This window comes from Penicillium verhagenii (genome assembly GCF_028828195.1).
Source record: "Penicillium verhagenii strain IBT 33310 chromosome Unknown utg000013l_segment0_segment0, whole genome shotgun sequence".
NCBI lineage: Eukaryota > Fungi > Ascomycota > Eurotiomycetes > Eurotiales > Aspergillaceae > Penicillium > Penicillium verhagenii.
This window is the reverse complement of record NW_026643177.1, coordinates 716,613-742,441: the sequence shown is the minus strand read 5'-3', so window position 1 is coordinate 742,441 and position 25,829 is coordinate 716,613. Positions and strand designations below refer to the sequence as shown.

The following is a 25,829-nucleotide window of genomic DNA, read 5'->3' as shown; positions in this document are numbered from 1 at the left end:
CTTGGTGTTCCGTCGGGGTTCGTTTCTTGCGAGTGATTCATAACGGTCGTGGCTGGGTATTGGGATATCCTAGACAATGCGCCTTGCAGGTGAGGCCCCAAACGACTTCAAAGTGGAGAGGGGAAAGAAGCTTGTTTATTAAGGGTTTTTCCAGGGTTTTTCTCAGGGGCTCTTGTTAGCGCCGGTTGATTTAGAATCGGATGAAACGCCAGTTGGACAAACGATTGCGATAAGAACAATATAAGTGTCAATCTATTGGCTGAACTATTTTCCACTTTTCTTTCGTCTTTTTTTCCCTTTGACATTTACATAGTTTGAGTCAGAGATTTCGTATTCGCCACTTCCCAATACATGCATAATCAACGTTGAAAAAAAACATGCATGACCGTTATACGATCGTACCTAAGATTCCAATTGCACCCATTGATGATTTCCCCCGCAACATCATTGGGGCTCGGCCCCACAAGGAAAACGTGGATCGCAACGGAATAAATTCCTCCCCCTCATATTTCCTCCTTTCCCACAACTTCTGGGCTATGCGACCGTGTCTTGACGCTTGACACACACGCGGGAATAGCATTCCATACGATATACATGGCTCAGACTGCACTCACTCGATCGAAAAGTTGATTGTCGCAAAGTTGACACGGGCGCATCGCCCTAGCTACAACCATGGCGTCTCGCACTAATACCAGGCAGTCCGCTGCCTCGGTAGAAGAGACATTATCTCGTCGCGATACCCAAGCCACTAAGAAAGAGAAGTCAAATTTCGGGAGCAAGATGAAGAAAGCATGGCAAAAACTGGGATTGGACAAGCAAACCCTTATACTAATGATGAAGTACGATATGAATTTTGGACTTTTGCTCCAGGAACGAGATGGCTAATTGGAATCTAGGGGCGGATTGGCTCCGGCAATTGCTGTTTCCATGTAAGTGGACCCACTTCCTAATTGGTTCCGCAACTGACAATAGAATTAGCTACCAGGCTTCAGATGTGGCAGATGAGTATACTACACTCGGCTACCTTATAGCGATCGTATCAATTTTGGGATTCGCTATTATGCCCCGCGCCAAGTTTATTCAGATGATGATCTTTGACGTTTTCGCCGTCTGTATAGCGGCCTGCTTTGCCTTGTTGACCATGTACTCCAGCGTCAAGGCACGGCAACACACTGAGACGGGTACCCCCTCCGCCTACAATTCATCGGCTTCGGCAGTCAGTGCTGTTTGGCTGTTCTTTCAAATTTGGCTGGCTCATACATTCCGCGCCAAATATCCGCAGTTCCAATTCCCTGTGGTTCTCTACTCGATCTTCGCCAACGTCACGTCCATCTATGCGCCACAGGAAACCACCATAGCTTCTTCGATAACGCTCGTGTTGAAGCTGCTGAAGACATTCCTTAGCGGATTGGCCCTGTCAAGTGGAGTATCGCTTTTTGTTTTCCCCATGACTTCGAGAAAGGCGGTCTTCAAGCAAATGGGCGGCTATATTGGAAGCCTCCGGGGGGCTTTGAACGCTCACGCTGCATACTTTCAGACATTGGAGGAAGATGATATGTTTGGTCGAGCAGAGACGTATGACTCCTCGCAAGAGAAATGGGGAAAGAAGGGCAAGGTGTACAGCCCCGAGGCGGAAGCCATTCGTGGTGCGATCCGGGGCATTACTGATATCCATGCGAAGCTTCACGGCGATCTCACCTTTGCCAAAAGAGAATTTGCGCTTGGAAAGCTGGGGCCAGATGATATCCAGCTTATTTTCCGTCATCTTCGCCAGATCATGGTTCCTGTTGTGGGATTGAGCTTTGTTGTCGACATTTTCCAAAGACTGTCAGACTACAACCGGTGGAACGAGCCTATCGATACGAACGCCGAACCCATTCCTGACCATGTTCGTGAACAGGTTGTTCGAGATTGGAACGACATTATGAGAGCAGTGCATGACCCTTTTGCAACTATGATCCAGACGATCGATGAGGGATTGCTGCATACTTCCTATGTTCTCCACTTGGCCAAGCGCCCAAAAAATGTGGTAGTGGCAAATACAATGACCGAGGACCCTACAGAGGATGAAAAGGACGTGGAGGCTACTGCTGGTAACACAGCACCAGGCGACAAGGGATTTGCGGAGCACTTTGAACAAAAGCTCAGCGAGTTCCGAAGTGCCAAGAAAATTGCCTTGCAAACATGGGCCGAAGAAAAGGGAATTACATTGCCTCCAGACTTTTTTGATCACCCGCCTGTTGATAGTCTGAAGGGTGATTTCTTCGATGCCTCCGCCTCACACCAGGACCGCAGTCGGCGCCAGCTGTACCTTTTCCTCTACATGGAGCAACTCCTGTACTCCACGGGCCAGACTGTTCTCGGATTTGTCCAATATGCCGATGGCGTCGCTGCGAAAGGAAAGCTATCACGTACTCGGCTCATCATTCCTGGGTTTAAGCGTAGTTGGAAATGGGCCAAGACCTTTTTGAGTGCCCCCGATCACCACGAAGATGATCACTTGGGCGATATCCACACTCAAAGCACTTCTCTTGAACTTGGAGAAGCATACCGGCATCGCAAAGACCCCGAGCATCTGCCTCCGTCAAACACATTCCAAAAGATTGGAGACCGGATCCGAGTTGTCCCACGTTTTCTGCGCTCCTTTGAATCTTCCTATGGATTTCGGGTTGCTTGTGCGACAATGACCATTGCAGTCATTGCTTTCTTGCATGGCACACAGGAATTCTTTACCAAGCAGCGACTGGTGTGGGCCATGATCATGGTCAATTTAAGCATGTCACCTACATCGGGACAAAGTATCTTCAGCTTTGTGCTTCGAATCGCCGGTACCACCATCGCCATGGTTGTCAGTCTGTTGATCTGGTACATTCCTGACCAAAAGACACCAGGAATTATCGTCTTTTTATTCATTTTTGTTTCGCTTGGTTTCTACGTACCAATCAAACTATTCAGATTCCGCATCGTTGGCTTGATCAGTGTCGTCACGACAACCATGATTATTGGATACGAGCTCTCGGTCCGCAAGGTCGGGGAGGCGGTTGCAACTTCCAATGGACAGGCCTACTATCCTATTTATGAGCTCGCTCCATATCGTCTGGCCGCAGTGAGCGGAGGTATTTTCGTGGCGTTCATATGGACGTTCTTCCCTTATCCGATTTCCGAGCACTCGGTACTACGACAGAGCCTAGGAGCCTCTTTATACTTGTTGGCCAATTATTACTCCATCATCCACGAAACCTTATCTGCTCGCATTCGTGGTGATGAGGGTGACGTGACGCTTAAAAGCTCCGCGGGCCGCAAGTTAGAAAAGGCCCGACACAAGGTCTTTTCGAAGCAAATGCTCATGTTGGCCGGATTGCGGACGTACTCCGGGTTTCTCACGTGGGAGGTTCCCATCGGTGGAAAGTTTCCCAAAGAACAATACGACTCGATCATTCTCTGCGTTGAAAAGTACGTATTTTGGTGATATTATCCCGACCCACGGCATCTTTGACTAACATCATACCCCATTCTTATAGCATTGTGAGCTATCTCAGTTTACTCGGATACGCATCCGACACCTTGATGCGTCTTAACGAAGACGACGACGAGTCAGGATCAGTATGGATGCACGACTTCCGCCGCCTCGTTGGCACCGCCAAAGTGACTACCCACGAAGTCACATCCCTGCTTTGTCTTCTGTCAGCCAGCATCACGAACCGCCAACCATTACCCCCTTATCTGAAGACTCCACGGCCATATAGTTTTTCCAAGCGACTAGAGGCTCTGGACAAAGATATCTTGAGCATCAAGCACATTGCCGAGCCAGGGTTCGCCGCGTTTGCAGTCTTGCAAATCTCCACTCGTTGTATAGTCGGAGACGTGGAAAGACTGATGTGGTGAGTTCGAACTTCCCTTCTAGGATTGTGCGAATGCATGGAGATAGCAGGATACTAATGGTTTTTTTTTTCATTTAGGCATGTCCGAGGCTTGGTTGGGGAATTGGACTTTTCCTTCCACACAGTCAGCACGACAGATGCCAGTATGACGCATTCTAGAATGACATCGAGGGCTCCATCTAGAGTTTCTGTAAATGAAACACAGGCAGCTGACCGCAACAAGAGAGATTGAGTGGTTGGCCAAATACATGTATAGACTCGATTTACATAGCTTCTGCTTCTACGGAATATACCCTCTACATTCAATGTTGAATACTGCTTAGTCTGTACTTTGTTCCAAGGTTAGTAAGACTAAAAGAATATGCCTCTTTGACGAGTCTCCAAGTACTACTAGCTTATCATTGTAATAGTTATATACTAACTAGTAGTTTGTTAGGCAGCGCGCGGAAATTGAGATAAGAGATAAGAGATAAGAGATAGGATAAGGGATAAGATAAGCAGGATAAGAGATGAGATAAGCAGGATAAGAGATGACAGCTTTTTGATAGGGTTCTCAATTTGGATAAGGCGTGTCTCTAACAAGGTGAGCCCCTGGTATACTAAATAAACACCCTTCCCAATAATTACTTGTAGCTGGCAGGACAGACAAATCCATCCAGCGAAAACAAACTCTCTCTAACTACTAAGTACATAACCTGTCACTGTAAGGCTGACTCCAGGCGAAAGAATTCTTTAATAAAATTTTCAACTCGCATGCAGCTCATAAAACATCACTATTGAGTCACAATGCATTCGCCAGTTCCTTGTCAGCAAAGGTTGGCTGGGTAGCTTTGAAGTTCTCCTAAAGCCACGGAGGAAAGTATTCGTTATGTAGAGGTCGCCTGACATTAGCAAATTGACCAGGCCTTTCGCCAACCTGATCTATGCACGTGTAATATTACATTCAGTGCTTTGATGATCGTTTTCAACATTTGAAGTTTTAAATGTGCTAGTCTTCAAGTCTATCAATACTAATTAGTGACATTATTGAGTTAAGAGCTAAGTCGCTTGCCAACATTTTCCCTCTGGATAATATAGGGAAATCCACCATTCTTGGTATTCAAAATCAGATCTTTAGGACGCAAAAAAGGGCCTTTCAATTGATGTTTCTGAGGCATGAAATATCGGAAGCGCAGCGTGCACATCAATTGTGATACATGATATACCCAAGTCAAAGCCGAGGGCACGGAGAACAGTCGAACCAGGATTTCAAGGGTATTTCCAACACGGTGGTGACAAACATCGAAGCCTTCCAATATAAGCCCGATGGCGGCAAATAGTGAAATTAGATGATTAAAAAAATGAAACAAGGCTCAGATCGGCTTTTCTATCGTAACGCCATAAGGAACATGAACATAAAAGTAGAAAATCATATACAAACATCAGCATCGGCATCAACATCGGCATCAGCATCAACATCAACATCAAATCGGATTCATCATAGACACATTCGGCACAGCGGGCACCATAACAGGCGTAGAGGGATTAGGCGTAGTCTTCGTAACAGGAACCGGCGACACAGTCGTAGGCACACTCGCATCAAAATGACTACTTCTGCTCCGCGACATATCGCCCCTCGAAACACTGCTAGCAGCCGTACTACTCCCGGCCTTCCCGCCCCGCTTCACCATCTTCCCCAACACACCGACAATCTCCGCCGCGTCCTCGAAGCTCTCGTCATCCATGCCTTCCTGCGCGTTATATACATCAGCGATTGCGCGTTTTGCGAGACGGCGACAGGCGATTGGATCCTGGAGACAGTCGTACAGGTAGGCGGCGTATTCCAGCTTGACGGACAGGCGGAGCGGATGGGAGCCGGGCAGGAGCTTGTCGGCTAGCATTGCGGCGTGGGTGAAGCAGGCTGTTGCGGTGGCGGTGTAGTCGAGTGGGGGGAGGAGGAACGAAGAGACGGGTTGGACGGGTTGGAGTGGTTCCAGGCCTGGGGGGTGGCGGGTTTTAGATCTCAATTGATCTTGGGATTGATTTTGGGATTGGTGGTGAGAGTCGAAGGCGCGGAGGGCTGTTAGGGCGTCGGGACCGTAGATGGAGTCGTGTTTCATGTTGGGGGGTGGTTGGGAGTCTTGTGGGTGGATGACGGGTCTGTTGTGGAAGAGGACGACGATGTGGTAGAATGAGGCGCGCAGCTTGTAGGATAGGACTTTCAATTCGACGTAGGGCGCTACCATTGGGAGGATATAGCCTTCTAATATGAAGAGGCCCTCGCGGGAGAGCCAGATGATGTGATGGTAGAGCTGCAGCGACTTTGTTTCGCGGGTTGTATCTAGTCGGCGCAGGCGTCTAGCTCGGAGGAGCTTCTTTGATAGCATGACTGATGTGCCGAGGACCTTGTATAGCATTGTGGATAGGATTGGGCTTTCGAGCGCCATTGCGGCGGCGAAATTGCCCAGGGCCTTCTGGTCTACTTCTGAGGAGGCCATCCATAAAGCCAATGATGCGGAGGTGGGGACCTCCTGGTCGATATAGTCAGCCATGGCCGTGTCCGCGGTGATAGAAGGGATTGCAGGCATGGTTGATGACGCAGGTGTATAGAATAGGGGTTACAATAAAAGAGAGGATGAAGAAGGAGGCTGAAATAAAGATGGGGAGAAAGAAACGAGCTTACCTATGTCGCTAACGTGCAAACGAAGCTTCAAACGAACCTCAAACGCAGCGCGTACAGCATGCTCCAATCAAGCGCTTGTTGCTGAAGACGCTAGCCAATTGCGCCGATTGGATGTCGGCAAACCCGAGGGATCTGTGGGATAGAGCAGCCTCCCCAATTCCAGCACTTGAAATTCTGTCGTTCCTCAAGTGTATACAGAGCAGGTTCGACCTGTAAGGTTCAGATCCACCGTGAAGCCGTGCGGATCGCAAATGTACCACAATCGAACCAATGGGAAACGATCTCTAAACTCCAAAAGTCCAAGACAAAAAACCGCAATGCAAGTTTCCTGGTGTAACGCTTCGAGAAAATATTATTAACAAATATTAAATGTTGTAGTTATGTATCGAGGGTCGTAGTGTCGATCGGGGTCTCTCTCGGGGGCAAGGGGATTCGAAGGGTATGCAGCAAGCGCTAGTAACGCAAGGCACGGTCGGGGATGAAAAAGGAAAGCTGGTGAAGAAAGAAGTTCAGACGCATTGTGTGGCAAGGGGGATTATTGAAATGAACGGATTGAAGGCAATTCTTGACAGCGCACCACTTTCCGTGCGGGGAAAGAGTTGGAGCACGGAAATGTCAAGTGGTGATCAATCAGCCCGAGAAGGGGAACAGGGAAAGAGAAAGAGCAAAGCTTTAAAAGCAAGGGCCGAGCCTCTTGATATGACGCACGGGAAAAGAAAAACGAAGCTGGAGATAAAATGGCTAATAATGGGGCCGAGTAATGTACATGATTCGTATTTGTTACTAGTTTCTGTGCTAGGGAGATTGGCATTGGCCCCGAGACACAAGTCGCACAATTGGCGTACAATTGGCGTAGTAACTATTCCCACTGCTTTGTACTTTGTACTTTGTACCTGGACTCTACTTTCTCTCTCCAACAGCCATTGGGCCGTGGGATTGATTAGAATGAAGCGACTCGTCTCTCCCAGTGCTGGGGCAAAAGAAATGCCCAATGGTGGCAAGAACCCAGCCTCCGCAGACTAAAAATTGCAGGATGCGCTGTCTTGCATGCACGGACTAGGTCGAATGAAATTGAGGCGCGCTACGTGGCAGCGGCTCACCAGGATTATGCAAACCCGATTTCAGTCCAATTGGACCGTTCGCTTCGAATTTAATTTAAAATTCTTTAGACGAATTGCGTTTGGCGTTGGGATTGGATATGAGTTCAGGTACAAAATAACTTTGCCAACGTGGCATGACTGTGGTTTTTTTTTAGTACTAGTGGTGGGGGTATTCCCATGTACTCTGACAGCCCCCGTACAGATGGGTACTTGATGGGAGATTTGCGTTGGTTGAGATCACAATGATTTATGTGAGTGATGTGAGTGATGTGACAGGTCCAAGTCCATGACTGGTCCATTTTATGCAAGTTATTCCTGTTCAGTCAAGAGGAAATGTATGAGGATCTAGATGTTAGTACCGTATCTGTTTGGGCGCAGGGTAACGCGGGTACCGATACTTAGCGGACAAGTACACCGCTAGAATGATGTCGGCTCAGCCTGCCATTAGGGATGAACAAGATCAAAGCTGAACAGAACCCAACACAGGAAAAATGAGGTAAAAATGGAAAAGGGGAAAGGGAAAAGGAACAAGGAATAATAATAAAAATATGCCTATTCTACACTGAACTCTCTAGAAATAAGAAAATAAGAACACCGTGAATGCATGGATCTTCAATCCACTATGCAATCAATGCAAGTCCTTGAGTCATAAAAACATCATGCCAGTTCCACCTTGTCATTCAATTCATTCACGTCAAGATACCCGGTAAATGCACGCGAGAGGAAAGCCTGCCACGCTTTATTCACTTTTTTGGTAATCGTCACCCCATCCGTGGCCGACGCCGCCGCCTCGCCTTGCTCTGCGATGCGCACAGCCAGCTGGAAGAAGCTCCGCACCGTCAAATCCTTCATCTGATATACATCATCTCCAGTACTGTACTCGACTTCAAAGTCGATGTGAGTGTCGGTTTTGCCAGCGGCATAATCCGCATTAATTTGGGTAATGTTGGCAAAGTATTGGGTGTAGCTCAGCCAAGTCAGAGCTTGGTTGGAGTAGGCAGGGCCTGGTGGGCTAGTAGAAGAAGGTTCATCGGGCACCTTGAAGTCGGGCTTCTTCTTCTTCTTCTTCTTGTCCTTCTTCTTCTTCTTCAGGATCTCGGCGTCATCTTGGCTAGCATCGGATTCGGGCAGGGCGGCAGAGTCCATAGAATTGTCGTCAAACGCCTTGGCTAGCCCGGTGATGTTGTATTCGACCACACGAATCGTAGGGAAGTAATTTGGCACCACACTAGGCGAAACCAAGGATGCACTGTATCGCTCAGCCCAGGGGCCTTCGATTTTCTTCAGAAACTTCTGGCGCTTCTTTTCCTCCTCCTTCTTCTTCTTGTGCTTCTTGCCGTGTTTGCCCTTCTTTTGGGCATCGACATTCTCACTCTCTTGCGTATCGACAGTTGCTGAGTCGAGATCATCAAAGAATCCATCGGGAGGCGATGGGAAGTCTGCCCACTCGGCCCGTAGTGAACTGATATAGTCGGTCTTAGACTGAATGCCTACCCGTTTCTTGGTAGTCTTATCAGTCAGGAAATCAAAGTCCACGTCATGGCTATCCTGCATCATGAAGTGATCCACATTCATATGTCCATATGCGGATCCAACGACGACGTCACGATAACGATTCACCCATAGGGTATACTTCTGCCAGCAGGTCTCGTCCCAGCTGGTCTTCTCCTTTGTGTGGGCGGGTGGGACATGGCCGATCAAAATAGCCTTCATGTGGCGAGAACGTAGAATCTCCAACTGCACGCGCAGCCACTCCATATGTTCATACCCAGGCTCTGACTTGTCCGCGCATCCATCCACCGCACTGTTCGAGTCGAAGAAGTACATGGTGTTCAAACTGATCACAGACAGCTTGCCAGGAATGACTTCGGAAGTGAACCATCCACCCTCAACGAAGCTATGGCGCTGATCCTCGGGAATAAAGTGGCGCCACAGGTCTGCATACCGTCTAGTCCATACATTCGGACCATCCAGGAAAATGTTGTGCGGCGCGATGTCGTTGTTGCCAAAGGTGGGCACAACGGGGACAGAGACGGGTGGTACGCCGCTGGCACCAATATCGTTCTTCCGGACACCGAACATCTCCACCCATTTCTCAGCCATGAAGTTGTTTAGATCCAAGATCTCGTCGTCGGTTCGCGGCATGCGCTCGTCATTATCATGGCGCGCCGAGTCTCCCGTCCAGATAACGAAATCAATATCATCCTTAAGGTTGTGCTCGATCCAGTTGAATGTCTCGTTGATCAGCGACAGCGGCGAGTCGCACTCGGTGCCTCCGGCTCCAAAGTATCCCGCGTCGCCCTTGCCATGGTGGCAGCTATCGTCACTGCTCACGCTGCGGTATTTGTAGTATCGGTCGGGATGGAAATCTAGTAGCAGTCGCGATTAGTATTTACATCTCAGTCTCGCCATGCGGTCGTCCCACGACTTGGGGCTTACCAGTAACATGTAAAAATCGGCCATGTAAGGGGGAAGCCGACGATGCGCCCGTCGGCAACTGCGCCGCGTGTATTTCTTCAGCAGAGGAATCGCCCAACACCTGCTGCTCTAGCGGGGAGGCCCCGATGGCGCCTGCGAACAGACTCAGCAGCAAGACGGATGACCGCATCTTGGAACAGACCGATCTTCTTGCATCGATCGTTGCGGAGAATTTTGCTATTTTTTTTTTTCGCGCGAGATCTTGGCCAGATCTTATCGGCAGGGGTCACGTCACTCCGCGGGTCAAGCAGCCGGAACGAGCTTAGTCACTTCAGCCCTGTCGACTGAGAACTTGCAGTTGAAAAAAAACCTGTTTTTTTTTAGGGAGAAATTTGGATGTTTGAGAGGTTATAAAGTCTGAGTTTTCATGCCCAAAACCCATAAAGTATACTGCGTACCCTGTGTACCAAATCCTTTGGGTGTTCTGTGGGGGGATCGACGTGGTGAGGGTTCATGTCCAATGGTCGCCAGTGCTCGCCACACGTGTTTGAGGACCTTGGCAAGAGTTAAACCTCATTCCGTCATGAGTGGACTCAATGGCTGAGAAGTCAGAAAAGCTCTCGTGCTCTATGACTTATCTTGGCCTAGTGGTGATTTTACGAGAGTTAGTACACTTAGTATGCTACAATCTTTGGATCTAAGGGCTTAAACCGATTTTTGCCATTTTGTCATGTTGTGTTACCTGAGAGCGAAAAAGAACAACTTAAGGTTAAGCCCTGGCACGCGAGCTGTTTATGCTTAAACACCGGATTGCAGGGTTCTTGTGAGATGCTACTAAAATTTGGAAGATCAAATCTCAAACTCCTTTGAAATACTCAATTATATTTGGACAACTGTAAAATTATCTCTCAATTAAAAACATCCGACCTCGGGGGACTTATCCACACATGCACACGGCATCCACCAAGTCCCGTGTTTAGAACACTAGCAAGTGCCGACCTGCCCACACGGACAGGTTACACACAAACCATGATCAATCAAAATTTGGAGCCTAAGCATCCGCTTCAATCTTTTCGGTGACTGTACCGTCAACTTGCACAACAACCTTGTCCAGGCTCTGTGATGCCTTGACCGGGTTGGGCTGCTGGTAGACCCATTCAAGCTCCTCAAGAGTACGGCCCTGTGATTCAACACTATTTTCACAAAGCATTCGTTAGTCGTGAGCTCACACAATGATCCATGACCTCGGAGAGTAGTAGGATCACTTACCAGAAGAAATACCAAAAGACAACCTCAAGCAAATCCCACCCAACGAAAATCCAGAAGTAGTTCGTCGAGATGTTACCGAGTCCGATCGGAGACGCGAACTGACTGATGAAACTGATACAGCTGACCATGAAGCCAGACAGAGCTAGACCCTTGGCACGAGTGGTGGTCTCCAGTGCCTCGGCGGGCATGACACCCTGCAGCGGTGTATAGGTAAAGGAGAAAATGACGTTAAACAGATAGTAGAACGCCAAAGCAGCTTGACCTTTGCTGGCGCTAATACTTCCTGTCTTTGCAATTGGCTCGGAGATAGCGGCGTTGATGGCCATGGCAATAGCACAAGCTGTACAGGACTTTGTTAGCCAGGTTCCAGGATATATGATCTGGGCGTCAAAACTTACCCAAAGTACCGTAGATAAGCACTGGGCGACGCGGCATCCGATCGGTCAAGCAGACAGCCGTTCCAGCACCAACGGCGGAAATAATCTGGTTGACAAGATTGAGCAGCAGTTGCATAGAGCTTGACTTGTATCCCAGTACGTTGAAGATGGTCGAGTTGAAGTAACCGAGACCATTGCCAGACCACTGTCCGAAGACTGAAATCATAATGACTTGCGCGAAACGCCAGCGACCACTGTGGGTGGTAACGAAGGGGCGGTCTAAGAGATATCAAGCACTATATTAGTACGTTTTCGACAAAGGCGGATGAACGGCCAAAGAGAAAGGATAGCACTTACAGTCCCACCATCTCTTATCAATACCATCAATTCGGATACCTTCCTTCATCTCCTCAATTTCCAGACGAACGAGACGGGCATGAGGATCTCCATTGCCGTGGTATTTGGTCAGGAAAGAGTGGGCCTCTTCCTCTCTTCCTTGGGCGATGAGCCAACGGGGTGACTCTGGGATGAACCACACGAAGAAAATGACGAGGATACAAGCGAAGCATTGGCAGATGAACGGAATGCGCCATTGCCAGTCGGAATTAATAGCGTTCGTGCCGTAGGTAATAGCCGCAGCGGGGATAGAGCCACCGAACCAACCACAGTTGTAGAAACCTAGTAATACCTTGTTAAATTCCATTATCAACATATTCCAAGGTTTCAGATAGATACTTACCGACGGCGCGACCACGCCAATGTGGCGGTGCGATCTCAACGGCGTAGGCAGGGGCCGAGACAACCATGATTTGAATTCCGACTCCAAGGATAAAACGTCCAACCACGAATTGGGCCAGCGTCTTGCCAGAGGCGATAATGATGGAGCCGAAAATAATCACCCAAGCACCGACGAACATACACTTGCGACGACCGAGTCTGTCAGAGATAACCGCACTCAGTGGAGTAGCGACCATAGATCCACTGGAGAATGAAACAATAAGTTAGAATTTTCATATAATGTTTGAGCGGGAGTTCTCCAAGTACTCACACTGTGTAAAGCGAGGTGACGACAGAAACCTTCTCTCCGGTCAATCCGGTCTTGAAAACGTCCTGGTAGTGGCTCATGGCCAGAACCGATCCCATCAAGGAACCTATTCATACATTCGATTATTAGCATTGCCCCTTGAAAAAGAAATTGGGCGGCGGGACGTTCGAATACATACCATCGTAACCATTGGCACAGGCACAGAGGAAGGCCACAAAGACACAGACTAGGATACTCGTCAGAAATGCCAAGCAAAGGAGTTAAAGGGTTGAACAGGCTGATCAAACTCACAGTACAGATGAATAGACGTTTTACTCCATCGCTCAATCTGGGTCTCCTCAATAGCAGCGAAAAGTTCGGCCTGGGCAAAAAGTCAGCCTTGCAAAGTAAAAAAAAAGAAAAAAGAAAAATCCAAGCGGGCACAGCTCATGACTTACATTGCGGACTTCCTTTGTCTTCGCACCCTCACGCTTGGCAGTTTCACCATACCCAGCAATAACCCGCGGAGTATCCTCCACCTGCGAGATACCATGTACCTCTTCCTGCTTGGAGTCGGACATATCGAAACCTTGGAATATACCTATAAGCTAAACCCAAGAAAAATTGACTTGTCCAGCTGGACCAAAGAATCTCAGATTTCCGCGTGGCACAGAAATACTCCGACGTGGGACAGGTTGAGATTCTTATAACACACGACCTACCTGGGGCGTAAGCTCAAAACATGCTCGAAATTAATTGCATGTGTAGCGCTAGCCAATCCTGCAGTTCCCCAGAGGCTGATTCGATTCCCCGTGTGACCCCAGACTCGGTGGACCCTGGCAGCAATACACGGCGCCAACGAGTGGCGTGCACAAGTAGCTCCGTATCCCGATAGGAATCGGGGAGTTCCCCAGTGAGCCCATACTTGTTCCCCATGGGTGATAGGTAGGATGCGCCTGCCGCGATCCGAAAAGATTCAGGACTTGGTATCTGGAACATCGGGCCTGCATCCCGCTGCTAATGGTAGGAGAAGCTCGTGCTTTGCTGAAAGCATGGGCCAGCTTCATCTCCGTGTTTCTGGGTCATTATTGGAATGCCAAAAGCCCGTAATTTTTATTGGCTAATTTTAATTTCTGCAAATGATTACCTTCAAGATTACCTATATTGGGAGCAACTAAACCGCTAAAGCGGGCCAAGCCATGCAATAAGGAGGCCTGGAGAGCAGAGTCTGCATAAGAAATATGCAAGGTCATTCATTCACGGTCTGCTCAATGGATATCCCCAGTTTACTGTGCAACGTATGGTAGTCCCCCTCGATCATGTCTAATTTTTCCACGCATTACTTTAAGGGTCCTATTGTGGGTCATGATCGACTCGAGAAATCCGCACGTAATTTTAACTCATGCCAAGTCCCTTGCGCTGGGGTAAACGCCCATATGGGCCATAATCCACCAACTGGGCCCTTTGTTAGCGCGGAGCATCCCTCCGTGTTGAATCCTCCACGGGTCCTTCCCCACAATACGCTAGTCTTCTCCATACTTTCAACTGAGCTTAATTTCATATTTTATATCAAATTCTTTTCAAATGTTCTTTTGAGATCGGCCCGAGCTTCGCAGGATTCAAGACACTGCCCTCGGGTTTGCCACATGGCGCTCCCGACCGAGCATCTACGCCGTTCAGTGGACGCTGATGGGGCCATGATTAGACAGAAATTGAAGTGTTTTGACCCGACAGGGTTAGGCTCATCACGAGCTGTGATAGGCTCCAAAGTTAGATCCAGAGGCTAGACAACATCGAGTAAATGGAGCTGCAGGGGGTTGCGAATTTGGCATGATGGCTTCTCCGAGGAATGTCAAAATACCGAGCCCGACCGATGCCCATTCTTGTAAGCGAAGACTAGCCTTGGCAGAGTATTTTATTCGTATCGGAAGTTAGGGATAGCGCCACAACCATTTACCTCGGTAAATGGGGTCTAGCTCGGTGGATTGGCTGATTATTCTGGTTGCTTTGCACTCACTTACTGAGTGTTAATATCTATTAGCTTTCCACCCTTCACGATTTCAAGTTCGTTAATTGGTTAATACATCTGATAAGTGAATGTGATCTTTTATCCTCTTATCAACCCGACTCGCGCTCTGTCTGCTGTTCATGAATTTTCTTTCTCTGTCAACAAGTACCTACCAGGTCAGCTGGTAGAACCATTCAAGGAACTACTCCTTTCTTCCAACCGTCCACGAGAATGATAGTGCCAGTTCTGAGATCGAGTGAATTTTCCCCTTGGCCAGTAATTATATGTTTCTAGATGTCCACATATACACCTTGAGGTAAGCAATTTCCACAAAAACATCGAAAGAAAAAGAAACATCTCCACATATCGATTCCAAGGTTGATGTTTTCGTGATGGACCTGCCCGGCATGATTGAATTAAGGATTAAATTGAGGATTGAATTCAAAGAGGATTGAATTGAGGATTGAATTGAGAATTAAAAGAACATTCAATGTTGTATACCAAAGAGAAGGTTCCAACATTGAATCTTTGGTGAATACATCCAGACCCGGGGGCCTTCGTTCGAACATTGAATATTGGGATTAGTAGCACACCAAATGTATTTATATCCATCTAGATGCCGTTCATCTTCAAATTTTGCCTTCCAAATTTTCTGAAAGTTGACCTCGAGTACCCGCAATTCCAACTTCCAAGGATCATCAATCGACTTTCCCCAACATTGAATAGCATCTGCTGAACACCCAGTCCTACAGATATGGCTTCTTCAACCGGATCATCTCAATCTTGCCCTTCGAAAATGAAAAATGTCCCCAAATCGCCTGTGCGACTTGAGGAATTGAAAACCGAGCTCCAACCAATAGTTGAAGCCCAACCAAAAACTTACAAGAAACAGATTGCGATTCTTTTCTACTGGGATGATGACGAACAATCCGCGAAGCAAGACATTCAACTCATGACTAATTTCTTATCCACGTTTGGTGTTAACACAAGCTACTTCAAATTGTCATCTCATCCGCAGTCCCTGGTAGAAAAGAAGCTCATTGAGTTCGTGGAGGAAAAGATCTCGCGTCAAGAAGCAAGATATCCAACCCAAGACTTGCTGCTTATCCTCAACTACGTTGGACACGCCTTCTGGGATGAAAAGATCAAGGATTTGAGACTGGGACCCACCTATCAAACATACGTCAAGTGGGGCACGATCCATGAAGCCTTTTTTCGAAAAACCCAAGCCCCAGAGAACACCGATGTCCTCGGAATTCTCGACTGCTGTGAAGCTGGATCCGTAGCGAGGCTTAAGAGCCCGCCCACAAGAGCCACCCAGGTATTAGCTGCATGTGGGGAGCACACTGACACGAATTCACAAAACGGATTCTCTTTTAGCAAGCGACTATTTGCCACGGGTAAAATCCTTTGGGACAATGGAATGAGAACCATAACAACCGCAGATATTCTCCAGGAGATTAACACACACCAGATATGGCGGAAACACTACCCACCTGCACAGCTGGTAACTTATCTTGGCCGGAATCCAATTGCTTCCACTTTCAAGGACCCTAAAAACTCCCCAAGTGCTCCGAGGAGCCCGAACAGCTCTTCAACATCATCTTCCGGAACATTTTCCGCTGAGGTCGAAGCAAGATACACTGTGCGTGGCGAGTTGGAGAATGTTCGCCAGATTTTCAATCGTTTTAACGGAAATACGCCAGCTCGGTTGCAAGTGTCACCCAGTCATTCATGTGCTAAAGATGGCTTGGTTTACCTCACTCTTAGGATGACATGGTACAAATGGGCGATATGGTCAATGGTGGTGGATATTGAATTTGTTCGAGAAATTACCACTCACTCTCCTTCGCCTGAGGGAAGTCAACGTCAGACTCCACCGTCTGGAGACAAACGTTCTTCGCGCGATATGGGCTCTAGTGGAAAGAGCCCCAGGGACAAGAAGCGGTAGGTTGATCCAACTCAGCCCCGACTTACAAATGCCAAACGGGATTATGCTCGCCTTTCAAGACAGTGGAAAAGAGAGATTTATCATTCACGCTCCATACGCAGAAAGGGCGAGAGGATGATTAAGCTGGGGTGATGGAGGGAAATTACAGAGCTGAAGAGATAGGTTTAGAAGAAAAAAACAAAAAATTTCATTTTTTACAGCAGTCGAGGGTAGCACAAAAAGGTTACATGACAGGGTTCGAGTCCATAGAGATCAGGTTTATCTCAGGAATTCCAATTTCACTACTCTTTGATCCTGGGTCTTGTGGCATGCGTAAGAAAAATTCAAATAGACTCATTCAAATGTTAAGAACTGGGTGCTCCGTTTTCTTTCATTTTTCGCCAGAAACGATACATCAGGAGGGTTAATTGCAGTAGAAGACCTAAAATTGGATAGAGTAGGATTGATTCAGCTGGCTATTGACCCTCACTTCCGGTTAGTAGGGGTCCAAAGACAAGGCATGATTTTCAGGGTCTGACGCCAATTTTCAAGGCCCTGGTGGGGCAATGTTCTTTGATCAGACAACACATGAAGAAATCCTTGTATTCTCTACCAATAACCGAGTATAAGCTCGCCAGGATCTCAGATTGATCGACATCCGCCAAGCATATACCCTGAAAGCCCGAAGCTGTAAACGTACCTCAATAGACAATTTCTCTTGGCTTGCATGCGCACGTAGTGTGCTCTGAACACCATAAATACCAAGCCCTATCACTTACTGTTGTTCTGAGAAGCAGATATTTCAACATCAATTGAACATTTGAAACCTCAATCGAAGAATTTCAGCCTCTAGTCCACGATGAAGTCCTTCCAACTTGTCGCTATCTTGCTCGCTTTGTGCACTATGGTTTTGGCCACCCCGTCGGACCTTCCTAACCACTGTGTCTATGGTACGGAGCCGATTGTCCCTGGCACTAAGTGTGAAAATCCAGGTGATTGGGACCCGACGAAGAATTAATTCCAAATGTTGTCCATGAAGTTTGGTCTGCTTGGCGAAGCTTTGGGATAACTACCGTAAGCTGAACTTCTACATCTGTATGCCTAATTTCCCCCTAACAACAGTTAACATCAATACTTGATAGGATTCATTCAAATCGCCTATCACAACGTCAGATTTGCACCTGTTTGAGGCCTTTCCAAGGCTGCTGGCAGTTTTGTTCTCCAGGAGGTTTCTGTTTGTTTCAATGTGTTGTTTTGCCAATCTTGCTGGTCTCGTGTGTTGGAAGATCCGGTGTAAACATTTGCATCAATGGTATTCACACGCGTTTTGTTTTTCGATATTTTGAGATCCCACTGTCTTTTCCTGTGAAATCTGCTCCAACAGATAAAGAACTTCCAAGGTTAAAGTTCCAATGTTATATTTGCAGCTACATATCGAATTTTTGCATTCCCGAGGTCTTATCCCGGTCTGTTGACTATTAGTAGGTAGTCACTGGTAGTAGATAGTAATTGATTATGTAGTATGAATCTTGAATTTATGATTTCTAGTGAAGTCCTTCGCTTTCTAATGTTGTATTGGTGGGCCAATGCTGTAGGAATGCCTTCGCAGAAGCCGCCGCTGTCATCGCCGCATAGTCCTGCCATATCTTATTCTTGTGACTGTCGGCATAATCACACACACCTTTAATGACGACACAGGGAATTGAGTCCCATACCCCGGCACCTTCCATCTCGAACGCTATTACTTTAGCTTCATCTGCAATTGCCTCGCGCTTGATCCCCGACTTCAACACGGTTTCTCCGGACGCAATGAGCCCGAAATGTACCAAAGGCCTATTTTTCTGATTTTGCCGCGAACGCCGTACCAGTCTTTGTTGGTCGCATTTGAGCTTTTCACAACCAGATTTCCTCGCTATGTCGCAGATTCCGTCCACACAAGTGGGGCAGATTGTCGATTCGTCTTGGTGTCTGTGGCAGTATTTCGCCTCGAACAATTTGTCCTGTCCGTTGCCCGGGTAACATATTTTCGTTGTACCGTGTGCCCCGTAATCTAAGTCATCGAGATATCCTGCTATTGTTGTTTGTAGGGTTCGACGGTGCATATCAGTTTCTAGCCTGACTAGAAGTGATAAAATCTCGCCACTAGGCCTTCCTGGTTGGTCTTCAACTGTAGCCTTCCGACGGAATTGATCAGAATCCTGTCGCCCAAAAGTATAATGCACAATCCCTTTGCTAATGACAACATCTCCAAGAAGAATCTCCTCGTTAGGCGTAGGGGAAGGAACACCCCCACAAATACCCACTACCAGGGCCAGCTTGATATTTGTGAAGCTCATAGAGCACATCGTCGCCACTTTTGCTGCCGGCACTGGGCCCATCCGCTCTTGGTGAGCCAGGACCACATTATGGCCTCCTATTGACCCCACGGAATAGGAGTTCTTATCGTTGTGCTGCTTTCCATATGTATAAATACCACCGTCGTCCTCCCAGTGCTTCTCAAAATGGGCGTGTACAGCACTGGCTTCCCTTGGAAGCGCGCATATGATGGCGACTTCGAAATCATCACGACTTCGCGGTCTTGAATGGCGGTTTTTTTTTGTCACCGGTAACCTCTCCGGTTCCGTTGAGAGTGAACAGCCTTCCGATATTATTTGTTTCCCACCGTGGGCAGGTTGGCTTTGGGCATTCTCACATTCCGAAAGTTTGGATCGGGGTTTCTCGGAGGTTTTTGTTCGGCCGATTGCGGGATGTAGATGTGCGGAACTTTTCAGCGACTGTAGAATCACATCTTTGCTTTCTTTCAGACTTGACATAGCGACAGCGGTTTGATCGCCGTTAAGTACGCGACGCGTATTAAAACCTAAGGTCTCTCCATGGCGCTTCCTCACAGGATTCTTAGTGAACACTTTACAGATCCCAGTCTGAACAAGACTGGGAGGTGTTAGCTGGTCAACCTGTTCCCAGGTCCAAAATGCCCCCTTCACCAAATCTTGCTCTAGCGGGCGCACAATACTGTTGTAATAAGTGTCGACGAAATCCTGGTTCAGAAGAAGGGTGTCGGTGCTCAAAGGTTCGAAATGAGCAAAAGATGCCCGGTCAATACAAAACTTGGCAGCTCGAAGAAGGCCTGAATCCAGATTGAAACGTTTCATAACTTCCTTCAGCAGGTACTGAGCGACGTAATATGGTTTGTGCTTGATGGACGCGAATGAATGTTCATCTTGAATGTCGGCAAGATCTTCTCCCAATTCAAGTTCAATGAGGACGATACCCAAAGCGAGGATCGTTGGGAAGGGGTGAACTTTGTAGCCTGTGGACCGAGGTTGGTCGGACTCGGTGCCAAACTCAGTGCCAATGAAAACTTTGTCAAACAGTGGGTTTGGCAGATCATTCTGCATTTTATAGTAAAAATAGATGTCATTGACAGACATGCACTCGCTCAACCATGGCCCTTCGAAGAGATGTAAAATGCATCGAGCTAAAGTCACACCTATGACTCGTTTGGTGGCGTAGGTTGGCTTCACAGTTGTCAGCAACTCGCTTAAGCTCATTTCAGCATATTTATCCTCTTCCAGTATTATTTCAAGTGGTTGAGCTGATCTCTGCTTATCCCACAATTGGTTGTTACTATCTGTTTCGAGGTACAGGCAAACACCGCGAGAATGGTCGTCATAATTTATGAGGCAAGCAGGCGCTTGTGCTTTCACACTAGGGAAATTATTGTCAGTTCCATTTGCAAGACGGGTGAAAATTAGGAAGATCTCACCCTCGATTCTTGGGGCAGACTCTACACTCCTGCAAGATATCGGGACCAGTTAAGAGCACAAAGAAACTGTCGTTCTTCCGATCTTTTGAGCTCCATTGTGGATCTAAACAGAATCTCGCCTGCACGCAGCAACCTAACCGTCCGTTATGGTCGTGTTCGTCTGAATGACAAGGCCAAGTACCGTGGAGAATATTATAAAGTGATTGTGACAGGTGATGAACACTCTCCTCTGTCGAGATGCCAGCTTGAAGTTTGGGAGGCATTGGGTAATTTTTATCGTCTGAATCATCGTCCAGATGACCGCTGTCGTATAATTGATCAACGAGAGAGTTCCAGTCTTTGATCAGAGCGTTGAGTTGAACAAATAGTCGCTCGTCCTGTGTCAGAAAGTCATCAAGTTGAACCTGCCATGTTTCTGAAGATGAGACAATCTCATGAAACATGCCTAGTATAGGCAGAGGGTGTAGAATCCATCTTTCGACCGCATCAGAAGGAGAGGGCACTGCCGTCTTGTTTACCAAAAAAGCTAGTATTCGAGGCAAGAAAGGGCTGCTTGGTTGTATTGATGGTCGTGCAAGCGAATTTGGATATTCACGCCTCACATAATCATCGCGGAGAATTCCGTTTAGTGATTCTGCGATCTGTTGTAGACATCTTTGCAGTGGCTTTCGACTTGCTAGAGCTTGGATAGTATTGGCCGACTTGAGATCAACCATCAAAGTCACCAAGGATGTTCTCAGACTCCTATGTATGCCTTTCGATCCTGGCCGGCTGCGACCGATGGCCTGCACCAGTGCCGATGCCACGTCGGCAACCACAATGTCAAGGCTCTCTGTGGGCATTTGATCCGGGTTTTCCTGCTCGGAGCTTCGATCCATGACAATATCACTGGTAACCACTCTTGTTGTTTGCGGAACGAAAGATGAGAGGAGGGAGTTACAGGGGCTGAAAAAGGGACAACGCAGTGCAAGATCTCATTGGGCGAGTCTCGTGATCTGTCAGCATGCATCAAACCAACCCCGCTCCAGGTCAGAATTGAGGCTGAGATAGACGGAATTGACAACAAAGCGTGAATGATCAGATTTAATCCTGCCCATCACTCGTCACCAGTGCGTTCGAAACCCCCCTCCTACCAGATATCCGGTTGCAAAAAAATAGACCAGAGAGCCACCGGATATAACTATTCGAGTTCAGGATCGTAAATTGCGATGGCGATAGCCGATAGGGCCACAGAAGTCGTGGTTTTACTTGAAAAATGGAGGACATCATTTAGTCCTGCATCTTCCAGCATTGATGAAGCAGAGAACCAGTTGTTTAGATTCAATCTGTGGGCATCCAACAACTCTATTTTTGAGTCGCGTCGCGCGTCGATGGACTGGAGACTGCGAAATGCCCCTCTGATTCAATCAGCAATGGAGGACCTCTTGGACGACCTCAAGATCAGCTTAAGTGGCAAGTCTCAATATCCTAAGGGTTTGAAATATTTTTCTAATTTCTTGATGTCTATAGATCACGGTGCTAGTCTTGACGGAGATCTGCGGTCCAACGCGATGAATCTTCCCACCTCACCAAGCGTCATGGAAGATATCCTCGACCAGCTCTTTCGATTGACTCGATCTGTCCGTCGATCTGGGGTACTCCGCCGGTTTGTGAAGATTAGTGACTATACCGAATACAGTCCGGAGGGGGTGAATATAAGTGAACATTTCAGTTCTGCTGCTAGCGAGCTTGTCCCGCACTACCTGAAGGAAACAAGAACTAGCGATGAACTAAAAGATAGGTTGATACGGACTATCTGCTTGCGTCATAAAATGTTTTCATATCTGAAGGCTCGAAAAGGTCAACTCCCAGAAAAGCCTGCTATTCCAACTCGAGCCGGCCCGCCTCGGTCAGTTCTCGCGCCGAGTTTCAGCGTAACGAAACCGGTTTCTACAATCGCCAAGAAAAAGCAAACAAATGAATCCCAGCCCGCTCATAGAGCCAGACCTTCTGTCATGACGGCCACGACGGTACAATTTGATCACGTCCCTGCGAAATACTCGGTCCAGGCATCAACTAGCAAGGAGCCAGAGATTATAACAAGTCACTTCGAACTTCCTCAGCCACCGTCTGTGCCAGAAGGGCGAAAGGAAGCCGAATGCCCGTATTGCCTTTTAGTATGCCCTGTGAAGGAATTTAGCGGTGACAATTGGATGTATGTCGCAACATTCTTTACAAGAATTTCCAAGCTGACGTAGTATCCGTGAAACAGAAAACACATACTGGAGGATTTCATGCCGTACATTTGCATCTTGAATTCCTGTCCCACTCCGGACACATTATTCCATTCGACAAAGGATTGGTTACACCACATGAAACACGAGCACGTTGTTAACAGCTGGTCATGCGTGGATAAAAGAAGTCATACTTCCAGCTTCTACTTTGACAGCGCGTCTGAATTCAAACTTCATATGCATCAGTGTCACCAAATGAGTTTTGAAGAAGCTGATCTAGATTTGATCACTGACGCTTGCTTCGAGACTAAAGCAAGAGACATGTCACTAGAAGATTGTCCCTTCTGTGATAAATGCCCTTCGATGGATTTTCCACCTGAGCATTGGATTCAGCATGTCGCTCAACATCTGTTCAAATTTGCTCGTATATCACTCCAAGGCTACCTTGAGGAAGATGATGAAGAGTCAGATATTTCTGGGTCCCAGAGTGAGAAGGGGTCAACCTCACATCAATTTATCTCGCCCACCATCACAGATGGACTACTGGACCAGTCCTTTGAAAATGAAGATTATGAAGCCGACCACCTCAATCGCTTAGATTCAAAGTACGAAACTCTTGACACCGGTCATGTTGTGTGGTCTGATTATTTTGGATTACTGCAAGAGCCAAAGGGTAGTCTTCCGACTGACCCAATACTTCAAGTGTTCATCGCGCGAGCGGAGGAGCTCGGCAAAAATCAAGGCTCAAGCAGAATAATTGCCGAGGGGTCTTCAAGCTTCTCGGTAAGACAGCCAGTTCCTTTGGTGCAAGACTGGCCCATGTTCTCTCAAACTCTACGAAAAGTCATTACCACAGAGATTGTTTATTTGCACAAAATAGAAATTTTTCAAAGCATCTACCAGACCAGGCTATCTCAATCTACAAATGAGCCTCCGCGTTTAAGAAAATTCATCAGCGATGTCTTGAAGAACCTGGATGATGTGAAAATGGTCAACGAAACCAACATGCTCTTGCCTCTCCGGAATCGCCAGGAGATGCAGCAAGCTTCTGTTGTCGAGATTGCTGAGATCTTCCTGACATGGAACTCTATGGCAAACTCAATTTATACTGATTACATATTACGATTTCCACGCGCGATTCATGTCGTCCGAAGCGAAGCTGACAGAAATTCCGATTTTCGTGCATTTTTGGACAAGATCCACTGGACTCACGATTTTGACGCCTATCTTGATTTGCCGCTAGCTAGAATGCAAGAGTATAAGTCACTGCTTTCAACATTCAGTCCAATCCCCTTTGAAAATGATTATCAAAAGAGCAGAGTTGTTTCAGCTGTGAAGGCGGTTAATCTTGCGGTACTTCAATATGAGAACAGTATGAAGCAAGCTAGAATGATTTTCGGTCTGCTAGAAGAATTTGGAGGAGAGATCCCAGAAGAACTCCGCTTTATTCTCGTGAGTCTAGTGAGGCAAAGCTTGATTTACAAGACTCGGCGAGGCTCGCTGACATCTTCCAGACTCAAGATTCCATCGAGAAAATGGCTTTAGATTTCGATGAGGAAAGAGAAAAATTGCCTTCCGAAGCGTGCAGTCATGACACATTCAAGAATATGGATGAAGCTCTAAGCAGTGCGCGCGCAAGTGATAAGGTTTTGTTCGATTTAGTGAACAATTGTGTAGATACAGATGGTATTGATTCCACATACTCCTCGCGTGGGTCCGTGATGCCAGCTCGAGCTGGACACGACTTCACATCGGACAACACAACCTTCCACTCCACACAAATTCAAGATGCTGCCCGGGGTGATGGAGCTTCAGCAAGCCGTGACAAAGAGTATTCAAAGCCCGAGAAACCTTTTAGGTGCATATTGGGCGGGTGTAAGCTTACTTTCGGGCACGCTGGCTCATTGCAAAGGCACATTGAAGACAAACACTACCCGCGCCAAAGGATCCTTTGCCCGAAATCTGGGTGTTCTGAAGTCTATCATCGCACTGACAAATATCGCGATCACTGTCGAAATACGCACTTGTGGAATCCTTCTAATGAAGAGATTCGGAATTATTCAATACCGATCCCCTGTCCGGCGCAATGCGCATTGTGCAGTAAGGTTGTCCATGAGTGGAAAGAGTTCTACCGATGTTTCAAATCTCACTGCCTTGTTTTGTCTAATGCCCAGGAGTCCATCACTATGCCTCATACCCCACATGCGGACCATCGCCCTTCCGATACCGATTTTTTTGGTATTGTTGGGGATTTCATGATGTATGGGGTGAACTCATCGGACCAACCTCGCAAACGAGAACGCTCGGAAGGGTCATCGACTGTTGAATATCAATCTACCTTTGAGAGAGAAAGCAGCAGACGCAAAGGGTGAGGCACGTGCTCACGTTTTTGCATTTTGCTAGTCGTGCCAAAGTTTAAAAAGTTCAATGGTATCCTGCCACCTTTGTTTGTGGTCCTCGACTGGACCCAATCCCACATCCAGATGTCAAGTTATGCTTCAAGAGTCAATTGTGAGCATTGTGGCTACACTACGACAGGTTGCTACAAATGTCAAGTCACAGCCACTTGCCACAAGTGAGTGCTTTGATGAGATGTTTGTCTCGCCACAGCTATGAGAGGAGTTGCGATGCGATGTGATTTGAAAGGGACGGAGTGGGTTGAGAAGAGGAAGGAAGAAGGGAAGAGACGAAGTGAGAGAATGCTGGAAGGACCTCAGGTTCCGCATGCGGGACCTGTGGTCCTTGACAAAAGCATCGTAACGTCGAGCCTCAGGTGGAAACTCTGCATGAAGGGATTCGGAAATCTTCGCCATTGCATGACACTCCTGTGCTTGGTACCAGTAATCTAAAAGATTAGTTGGATCAGCTACGTCAAAAGTGGAATACGGGGAGTTGAGTAGTTGGATAGGTGGGAGATGCAGAGAAGGGGAGCAAGACGCCAGCTGGCGTTGATACTTTTGCACTCGGAGGGATAATGGATGAAAATTGATTGACTCCGTCAGAGGACAAATCTTCTGCTGGTGTGAAGCCAGCGAAGACTGCAATTGATAGTATTTTTGACTGTTCTTTTTTTTGCATTAGGTAGTTATAGCAGATGCCACCTGGGCATAAGTTCTATTCAAATGTTAAACACATTTATAGGAAAATGTGGGCTGCAGCCACCTGTGTTCAGCAATAGACC

The 25,829-nt window shown here is 47.4% G+C and overlaps 9 protein-coding genes across 9 annotated transcripts; 4 read left to right on the top strand and 5 right to left on the bottom strand.

Annotated features, from left to right (window-relative positions):
- Positions 1–672: 672 nt before the first annotated feature.
- On the top strand, positions 673–4,113 carry N7466_011535 (uncharacterized protein; the record flags this gene model as incomplete). Its single annotated transcript, XM_057170924.1, has 4 exons — positions 673–839; positions 973–3,453; positions 3,522–3,881; positions 3,960–4,113. 4 exons carry the CDS (start codon positions 673–675, stop codon positions 4,111–4,113), a joined length of 3,162 nt encoding a protein of 1,053 aa, XP_057015645.1.
- Positions 4,114–5,344: 1,231 nt separating this feature from the next.
- erg27 lies at positions 5,345–6,448 on the bottom strand (the record flags this gene model as incomplete). The annotated part of the gene is made up of 1 exon (XM_057170923.1): positions 5,345–6,448. The coding sequence occupies one exon, from the start codon at positions 6,446–6,448 to the stop codon at positions 5,345–5,347; it is 1,104 nt and encodes a 367-aa protein (XP_057015644.1).
- A 1,852-nt stretch (positions 6,449–8,300) lies between these two features.
- Positions 8,301–10,251, bottom strand: N7466_011533 (endopolyphosphatase; the record flags this gene model as incomplete). The annotated part of the gene is made up of 2 exons (XM_057170922.1): positions 8,301–10,012; positions 10,083–10,251. The coding sequence occupies 2 exons, from the start codon at positions 10,249–10,251 to the stop codon at positions 8,301–8,303; spliced, it is 1,881 nt and encodes a 626-aa protein (XP_057015643.1).
- An 861-nt stretch (positions 10,252–11,112) lies between these two features.
- On the bottom strand, positions 11,113–13,312 carry N7466_011532 (uncharacterized protein; the record flags this gene model as incomplete). The annotated part of the gene is made up of 9 exons (XM_057170921.1): positions 11,113–11,254; positions 11,331–11,670; positions 11,729–11,986; positions 12,065–12,385; positions 12,447–12,688; positions 12,756–12,858; positions 12,931–12,978; positions 13,044–13,113; positions 13,190–13,312. The coding sequence occupies 9 exons, from the start codon at positions 13,310–13,312 to the stop codon at positions 11,113–11,115; spliced, it is 1,647 nt and encodes a 548-aa protein (XP_057015642.1).
- Positions 13,313–15,535: 2,223 nt separating this feature from the next.
- N7466_011531 (uncharacterized protein) lies at positions 15,536–16,690 on the top strand (the record flags this gene model as incomplete). The annotated part of the gene is made up of 1 exon (XM_057170920.1): positions 15,536–16,690. The coding sequence occupies one exon, from the start codon at positions 15,536–15,538 to the stop codon at positions 16,688–16,690; it is 1,155 nt and encodes a 384-aa protein (XP_057015641.1).
- A 1,523-nt stretch (positions 16,691–18,213) lies between these two features.
- On the bottom strand, positions 18,214–20,067 carry N7466_011530 (5'-methylthioadenosine/S-adenosylhomocysteine nucleosidase family protein; the record flags this gene model as incomplete). Its single annotated transcript, XM_057170919.1, has 1 exon — positions 18,214–20,067. The coding sequence occupies one exon, from the start codon at positions 20,065–20,067 to the stop codon at positions 18,214–18,216; it is 1,854 nt and encodes a 617-aa protein (XP_057015640.1).
- A 364-nt stretch (positions 20,068–20,431) lies between these two features.
- N7466_011529 (uncharacterized protein) lies at positions 20,432–21,313 on the bottom strand (the record flags this gene model as incomplete). The annotated part of the gene is made up of 1 exon (XM_057170918.1): positions 20,432–21,313. The coding sequence occupies one exon, from the start codon at positions 21,311–21,313 to the stop codon at positions 20,432–20,434; it is 882 nt and encodes a 293-aa protein (XP_057015639.1).
- Positions 21,314–21,643: 330 nt separating this feature from the next.
- Positions 21,644–22,672, top strand: N7466_011528 (uncharacterized protein; the record flags this gene model as incomplete). Its single annotated transcript, XM_057170917.1, has 1 exon — positions 21,644–22,672. One exon carries the CDS (start codon positions 21,644–21,646, stop codon positions 22,670–22,672), a length of 1,029 nt encoding a protein of 342 aa, XP_057015638.1.
- Positions 22,673–22,903: 231 nt separating this feature from the next.
- N7466_011527 (Rho guanyl nucleotide exchange factor) lies at positions 22,904–24,193 on the top strand (the record flags this gene model as incomplete). Its single annotated transcript, XM_057170916.1, has 1 exon — positions 22,904–24,193. One exon carries the CDS (start codon positions 22,904–22,906, stop codon positions 24,191–24,193), a length of 1,290 nt encoding a protein of 429 aa, XP_057015637.1.
- Between the last annotated feature and the right edge of the window lie 1,636 nt (positions 24,194–25,829).